This window comes from Hipposideros armiger, unplaced genomic scaffold (assembly GCF_001890085.2).
Source record: "Hipposideros armiger isolate ML-2016 unplaced genomic scaffold, ASM189008v1 scaffold_29, whole genome shotgun sequence".
Lineage (NCBI taxonomy): Eukaryota > Metazoa > Chordata > Mammalia > Chiroptera > Hipposideridae > Hipposideros > Hipposideros armiger.
In genome coordinates this window covers 2,810,819-2,819,029 of record NW_017731379.1, presented here as the reverse complement: position 1 = coordinate 2,819,029, position 8,211 = coordinate 2,810,819, and the positions used below count along the sequence as shown (strand labels likewise).

The following is an 8,211-nucleotide window of genomic DNA, read 5'->3' as shown; positions in this document are numbered from 1 at the left end:
TTTTATTTTTTAAAATTTCTAATAATTAAAAAATTTTTTTCAATTATAGCTGACATACAATATTATATGTTTCTGGTGTAGAACATAGTGATTAGACATTTATATAATTTACAAAGTGATCACCCTGATAAGTCTAGTACCCATCTGACACCATTGTTATGATATTGACTATATTGCCTATGCTGTACTTTACATCCCTGTGACTATTTTTGTAACTGCCAATTTGTGCTTCTTAATCAAAGCCTAAACAACTGCTTTAAGCTAGTAGTAATGTATTATACAAATACTACATTTCATACATATTGAGACTAAAATCTCCAATTCTATTTGCCCAGCATTACAAAAATCAGTGTGTCTAGGAAAATATAATCAATTACATTAAATTTTGGTATGTAACTTATTTTGCACATTTATCTAATTGATGATATGTCACTGTCACCATGTTGATGCTGCTGAAAGTTATCAGATTGATAAGATTTGTATCACTTAGCAAATTGCTTCACAGTATAAGAATGTTTAAAGCATAGAGTATGTATTAATACTTTGGATTAAAAAGCAGTAGCTGAGATAGTATTCATTTAAAATATGGTATCTCATCAGTCCAGGAATAAAATAGTATGAAAAAAAGAATCTAACTCAGGTACCAGGATTGTGGGCCAAAAAATAGGTTTTTTTTGCAATTAATTCCTCATAGCATTACCAGATAACCTACTGGATCATCTTGTTTTGAAGATAATTTCAAGAGCAACATCTTAAGGAAAATCCCAGCTAAAATATAATTTTAGCAAAAACAAAGTTTTGGCTCAACATGATTATGCAACATTCAGTAATGATAGAAGCAAGTTTTATTATGGACAGTGAAACAGAAATAAGAGAAAATAGAGGTATCAATCATGTATTTTATGACCTTTTCCAGAATAACCAATGTTTATTAGGAAGTTATAGCCCCATGTACAATAAATATCAACAATATCATGAAACAGTAGAACAATTATTGTCCAAATACTGAACTCCTGTAAACCAAAACACATTGTGGGTTCAAGAAAACACAGTATACATACCAAATAAAATACTCCATACACACCAAAAACAAAAACCAGCTCAAGTTTAGCATTGAACGGGCTGGGAAACACTTATTGTGTTACTGCTTTAAGAACCCCTCGGAGCACCTTGTAACTCATTAACTGCACATTTTCCTTCGGAGGGAAACAAGGTCCTCTCTCTGTCACATATGCATAAGGGAATCTCAAAACCCAGAGACCATCTGGTGGGAGAGTGATTTCTTGTTTTTCTGGGTAAAATACTGGACATGGTGGTGGGCCTGGTTGAACCTGAAAAACAGAATATAATTATTTTTCCATTTTTCAGTAAGAAACACCTGAAAGATAAATGCCTGAACAAATAATAGGTTTGCAGGTAATGAGTACACTCCTAACTCTAATCATATCCAATACTATATATTATACAGTCTCAGATATTATCCTGCTTTTCTACCGATTTTTAACTTCAAGTTCTGATTCTGAACAAATCTATGTGAATTGATGGTGTGAACTGACTAACACATTCACAATTTATTTTTTAAGAAAAAGAATATTAGTATAAAAGGCATTTAAAAATAAGACCCATTTAATGAAATAACTACTTTGATATTATCCTGTACTTTTTAAATACAATCAAAACAAGCATCAGCATTTTTTTGTTTCTGAAGACAGAAAGGGTTGTATTTCTTACCTGAGGCATTAGTATTATTTGCAAGGGAGCATCAGGAACCACAACAAAAAGCCTCATAAGTTGAGCATAATGTGGTTTTAGCCCTCTCCCTTGAGATGATGACAGAATATATAAGGGCATATCACTATTCAGGGCTTTTAAAGCTGATTCCTTTGGCCCACTTCCCATTACTTTCATTATTTTGTCAGGTCCTGAGCACATAAACCTCCGACCTCGAGAGTCTTCATACTCAAAGCCCACAAATGCTCGAGCTATGTCATCTCGCCGTCTTCCTCTTCCCATTACAACTGCACTTCTCTTTCCAGGAATAGCTTTATTTGGAGCAGGCCAAGAATTGGTGTCTAAGTCTCCTTCATCTTCAGCTCTAGTCCTGATGACAATGTCCCAAGGCATAAGATAGTTTGTTCCTGGAATGAAGCCCTGTTGGTCTAAACCTGTATGAAAGTTGTACGACTTAGCAGGGCCTAGTTTAACCAAAGACCAGCTGGAGAACTTGGGTAGGAGGCCTTTAGGGCAATTTGAATGCAGCATGCCCGGGAGATACTCAACTGTGGATGCCTGTCGATCAACCAAGTTTGGTCTCTTGTCAGTTTTTACTTCTCCTTGACCATGAACTTCTGGATTATCTCCTCCTGCCTGTGGATCAGCTGGATAGGTACCTAAACTATCTGTGGATTGGCCTAAACTCAAAGCTAAACTCAGGCTTGTGCTCTCTCCTTGGGTTTGAGGTTCTTTTTCTTTAAGTTTATCAGCATCTGCATCTGGAGGGGCAGGAGAAGATTCATTTTTGGCAGGAGCAGGATCTGGAGTGCTTGGTTCAAATACTGGGAAATTGATATGATCCAATTTTCCACAACATTTTTCTTCCAAAAGCTATAGAAGAAGAAAAAAAACCAAAAAATACCCCGGTGAACTTTCCATTTAAAATAACACATTCTTCCTTCTAAAACGCAAGATCAACAATTAATGGGTAAGCAAATAAGTACATATTAAGAACTTTTACTTGTCTACATATCACACTGTAGTCACATTTACTTTTGTAGATATTTTGCTTCTGAAAAACATTTATTTTTCCTCAGTTGTTAGTTAAAAAAGAAGAAGAAGGAGAGGAGGAGGAGAAAGAAGAAGAAACATTCAAGAGTCTACCTGATAAAAGTCATAGTTAGCTGCCTTGATATCAAAGGGATCATCTCGAGGTGCTTGCTTCCTTCCACAGTTACAGGCACCAGTGGACCGAGCTCGGCTATTGTGATATAGTACAGGAGGATTTCTATCAGCCTCCGGTTTTTCTCCTGGAAAAGATAAGTCACTATTAATTTCATATACATAATGCAGAGTGAAATTTAATTTGTACTCTATAGCATCTAACCCTCAAATTTCCCCAATAGTACTTTGAAAATGAGAAGAAAAAAAACCACCACCACCACCACCACCAAATCTTGACTAAATACACATAACAGAAGAAACAAGTGAAAATACATAAAATAATATATATTTTCAATCTAAAGTTCTAGGGTTTTCTAAGGTTTCTCGGGTTTTGTCATCATCATGATGACCTTACATTTCATTATATTCATTGTAGTTCAACAAAAACTCCAAGATAAAAATGTTAATATGAAATTTGAAACTTCATAGCTGATATTTTCTTTTTACAGCAGGAAAGAAAACTTAAATCTGATGCACCTAAATTTAAAAAGAACCCTACAGGGTTCTTTTTAAAATATCAATACATAGTGAACAAACACTCTTAAAACAAGAATAATAACATAAAGTTTTGATTTCAAAATGCTGAGAAAGTTTTAGCTACCTGATTTAGGTAATGAGTGAAATTTATGTACACAGTGTTGATCAGTTAAACTCCTCTCCTCACAGAGCTGATGGCCATTGCTCCAAAACTTGTAGCAGTCCTCATGTAACTGCATGGCGTATTTGTGAAAGGCTGGACCCCTAGCATGTTGACTGTACACTCGAAGAGCCTGGGCAAGCTGATTCTTATGGACAGTCATTGTGTAATTATGAGGCAAATTTGACTGATAAGCACTATGGGCCATGGGTAAAGCTTTTTGGCACCGATTTTCAGAGAACTTGGTGTCAATATCCAAAAACCCTTCCAAGACTTTAATACTGCTTAAAATCTTAGATGTTAGCTCCCCAGTGGGTGACCCCAGGTCCTCCTCTTTCCCATCAATAGCTACTTCATACAGTTTTGAAGCTGCGGAGATCCACTTCTGATAAGTGGGAAGTTCAAAATGGGAAGGCTGTGGGTTCCTGCCCACACTGTCATCAAAACCTTTCTTGCTTAGGACTAGCTCCACATGCTGCCATAGGAATTCCCGAAGAGTGAAATCCACTAGCTGCCCTGAAGAACTGGAACTGCTGCTGTCAACGTGGAAAGTAAGTTGTTGTCGGCTGTGTTGCCTCATCACCTGGTATCGCCTGGGCCCAGAAAGGGGTGCAGGTACCAGCAAAGACTCCGGGTCCTTGACAGTACAATGACTCCTAAGTTGGTCCAGCAACATGCCTACTGGGTCCTCCTCCTGACTTCCTGGAACTATGTACACAAAAGCTTGGTTGGCAGGCACAGTAAAGAGGCAGTTAATACTCTGATTAGTCAAGACACGACTCTTCCGGAAGATTCTATAGATCTGGTCCTCCAGGGCATGCTGCAGTCTCCTTTTAGGCGAATGTTTCTTGGGCTTGTCTGGATGAGCTGGGTCTTGGTTCCGAGGGGGTTCCACTTTGAGGGCTCCATTGAGTTGAAAGAGGAAAAGGAGTCTAGGTGGGCAAGGTCGGCAGTTTAGTTTCCAGTCTTTGCCAACTGGACAATCCTTAATGGCTGTTTTGAGGAGGGGCAGTACTTTCTGTCTCAGTCCATCCAGGGCTCTGAACACTCGATCATAAGTGATGTCAAAGGAACAAGTGGGATGGACCAGAAGCAGGATGTGACAGACGGAGAAAAGGTAAAGGAGACTGAGGCACTGCAGCTTCTCCTGGTGTTTCCAGAACTCGTGCGTTTCTGCATGAGGTAAAGAGAGGCCGCCTCCAGCTTCCCCGCTCTGAAGGGCCCGACAAGCCCGCAGAAGCTGGGAATTGTCACAGATGGAAGTGAGAAGAAGATACAGAACTTTGCTTTCCTGATTGTAATAGGCCTGCAGAAGGCTGTAGTCCTGGGAGCTCGGCTCAGTTTGGTTACTTTCCGCGGCAGTTACACCTCCCGGAACTGGATCCGCGGCCCCAGCCCCAGCGTCTCCGGCTCCACCAGCCTCCCCGACGGCGCCTGCCTCGGTCCTGATTCCAGGCCCCGGGTCCCCAGGATCCTGGTGGTGAAAAAGGGGAAAGACCTGTCGGTCGCACACCGTGTTCACAAGTGAGAACTTCTCGGAATTCAGTCGCAGAGCCGTCTTGCCGAAGATTCCCACTACGCAAATCTCATCCTCTCGCCAAGGAGGCTCCGGTCCGCTAGGCACGCTCCCTCCGCCTTCTGTAGGGGACCCCTCGGGACTTTCGGGGCTGGTCCAGGCTGAAGCTCCCATTAGAAGCTCTCGCAAGCTGACAGGACCCGCCATGGTGCAAAGACCTCTCGAGAATGCTTCCGGTCCTCACTGTAAACCCAACCGACTTGCGTTCAGGTTTGAAATGCCTCCCTCCGCTTCTTCAGTCTCTGCTTTCCTCTCACTTTGGTTCCGCCTTCCACGATTCTGCTTGTTTTTCTCTAGTTTTCCCTAGTCCTACTCGACAGTCGGTTTAAGATTTTCCTCAGTCCCGAGACTGTGGGAATTGAAGTATCAGAGAGACAATGGGAAGCAGTACAAGGAATACAAAAACACTGCGAAAGAAGAGTGTCAAGTGACTGACAAAAGGATAAAAGCAGTTCAGTTTAAGCTCCAGAACCTTGCTACACAAGGTGTAGCTGTATTTCTAAGAGGAAGCTTGTTAGAAATGCAGAGTCTCTGGCCCCAACCCAGACCTACTGAATCAGAACACGCATGTCATTTAATTCCTAGTTATTTGTCTGATTGAAAACCCAGCTTCCTAGGGTGGTCTTAGGTGTCTGGGTGGCCCTAATGCTGCTACCCAATGCTGGCTCCACCTCTCAGTAACGTGTGATCTTAAGTCCCATAACTTCTCCAGGTTTCAATTCCTTTCATGGTCTGAATGAGGATAAGGGAGCATCTGAGATCTTGCTCTCTGCCCTATGGCATCAGTTTAGTTCAAATGAACTCTTCTAAAAAAAAGTAAATGGGGATTTAAAAAAATTGCCTTTATCTACTGTTGGGTCCAGATAATCAATAAAGAGGCTGGATGTTAAATTAAAGTTCCGAAGATTTTATTAAGCTGAGCTCAGCGACCGCCTCTCTAACTAAGGAGAGATGGCCCTCCAGCTCTGGGGGTAAGGTTTTTATAAAATAGGGCTGTATGCAAAGTAAAGTACAGAAGCCAAAAGAATGTGTAATTATTTTCGTTAAAACCCCATTCCGCTGTTGTAACAGTGTTGTTATGTCCAGGTGTCTTAACAGTATATCGTGACTGGGTTAAGTTGACCACACAAATTGTTTCTCAGAAATATGCATGTAATCAACGTTAGAAACTAAGGATGGGGTTAAAAAACTAAAGTTAGCTTGCTTCAAGGCCTCCTGAAATGTTAACATGAAGGCAGGGAGAGGAAGGGGGACCTTCAAGGCCTGAGGAAGGGGGAGGAAGGGGGAACTGAGGAATGTTGTTCTTTAACCTTTTATTCCCCAGCAGACGCAAAGCAGGTGTACAGAAGCAAAAAGAGCTGTTAGTTTTTTGTGAAATGGTCCAGTCCATTTGTGATAAGACTACTTCTGTAAAACATTCTTAATATTTCTGTTGCAACCCATTTCTTGTAAAGCTAGGCATTTATTGTCTTACTGGGAAGTTCTGCTTAGAGTCTAGCTGGAGTAGCTGAAGTATGATTTTTTAAAAAGTGAGTCTGTCTGATTGAGTCTGTCCGGCCTAGGGTCCGGGCCGAGATCCTTACGTCTACCCCACAGGGTACTTTTGAAGACCAAATGATGTAGCTACTATGAAAGTGCTTTGTAAATGGCTGTGGAAATTGCAAGATTCTTAACACACCGAGATTGTCCCTCATTTATCACATGCCCAGCCCTATTCTCCCTCAGTAATAACTAGGCTAGCACCCAGTAGGTGCTGTGTGTTTGCGTTCAATAAGTAAATCCAAAAATGAATAAAAACAGAAAAAATATTTAAAATCTTAGTGATTTGTACACACTTTACAGTTTGAGAAACACCGCTCTAGAAATATCCTGCACAGGGAACTAATTTCCTTCTTCTCTTCTATTCATAAAGAAATATAATTCACTCACATTAGTGGAAAAGAAAGCCAGTGGTTTGGAAAGGTTTATGGAGTACAAGCTTTAAAAAATGAATTCTCAAGCTCAGAAAAATATATACCAAAAAACATGTTGGGATTTGTTTAATTTTTTTCTTTAATCTCCTTTTTTTCAATTTTAAAAATAATAGACTTTATGTTGTTTTTTTTTTTTTAAGATTTTATTGGAGAACTGGGGGAGGGGAACAGCACTGGGGAATTGGGGAAGGGGAACAGACAAGTTGCTTTCCTTTTGTTCTTCAGTCTAGTTGTGGAGGACATTGCTTCACTGGCCCTCATGTGAGATCCGAACCGCGGCCCTGCTGCTCAGAGCCGGCACTCCCAAGCCAACTCTTAACCAGCGCTACACATGGCGACACATAGACTTTACCTTTAAAAGCAGTTTTAGGTTCATAGCAAGATTCAGCAGAAAGTACACACAGTTCCTGTATACTCTCTGCCCCAACACAGGCACAGCTTCCCCCAGTATTAATACCCCCTTCAAGTGGCACATTTGTTACAATCTAAGAACCTCCACGGACACATTGTCACCCAAAAATCCATAGTTTATATTATAACTCATTTCTTTTTAGTGTTGAATAACATTTCATTATCTGGATGTACCACAACTTACTTATTTATTCATTCACCTACTAAACGACATCTTGGTTGCTTCAAAGTTTTGGATATTATAAATAAAGCTACTACAAACATTCTTTTTTAGGATAGGTTTTGGGTGTACATCCTCTTATTTTTATATCTCTATTTTCTAATTTTTCTACAATGAACGTTTTCTTCAATTTGTAATGCTAAAAAAATTCTTCCTTCTTCCTTGAAGAAACGTGGAAAGCCTTAACTTAATATTTGATTTAGTTGGCTGGAACTTTGAAATGTTAGATTGTTTTTTGAAATACTCTTGGTTTTAAAGAAGAAATGAAATTAGATCATTTGTGTTTAATGAGTTCTCATTGGGATGTCAAATAACAACAATAAAATAATAAACACAGATTACTTTGTGTGTTTGTGCTAAATCCTTATCAAGAATGATCTTATTTATGTATGATCTTACTTACATGTAGAATCTAAGAAAACCTACTCATAGAAACAAAGAACAAATAGGGGGAAGA

At 39.8% G+C, this 8,211-nt stretch overlaps 1 protein-coding gene across 1 annotated transcript; it reads right to left on the bottom strand.

The window, feature by feature from the left end:
• Positions 1–827: 827 nt before the first annotated feature.
• Positions 828–5,324, bottom strand: SMG8 (SMG8 nonsense mediated mRNA decay factor). The gene is made up of 4 exons (XM_019636587.1): positions 3,539–5,324; positions 2,878–3,023; positions 1,732–2,604; positions 828–1,331 (listed from the first exon to the last, which is right to left on the bottom strand). The coding sequence occupies exons 1-4, from the start codon at positions 5,295–5,297 to the stop codon at positions 1,134–1,136; spliced, it is 2,976 nt and encodes a 991-aa protein (XP_019492132.1). The 5' UTR covers positions 5,298–5,324; the 3' UTR covers positions 828–1,133.
• Positions 5,325–8,211: the final 2,887 nt, after the last annotated feature.

Bases quoted from the DNA above. Each gene is read 5' to 3' on its own strand.
- SMG8 (XM_019636587.1), bottom strand. From the start codon at position 5,297: ATGGCGGGTCCTGTCAGCTTGCGAGAGCTTCTAATGGGAGCTTCAGCC. The intron at 3,024-3,538 runs GTAGCTAAAACT...TATCTTTTCCAG, and splicing joins TCACTCATTACCTAAATCAG to GAGAAAAACCGGAGGCTGAT. The intron at 2,605-2,877 runs GTAGACTCTTGA...CTTCTTCTATAG, and splicing joins CTAACTATGACTTTTATCAG to CTTTTGGAAGAAAAATGTTG.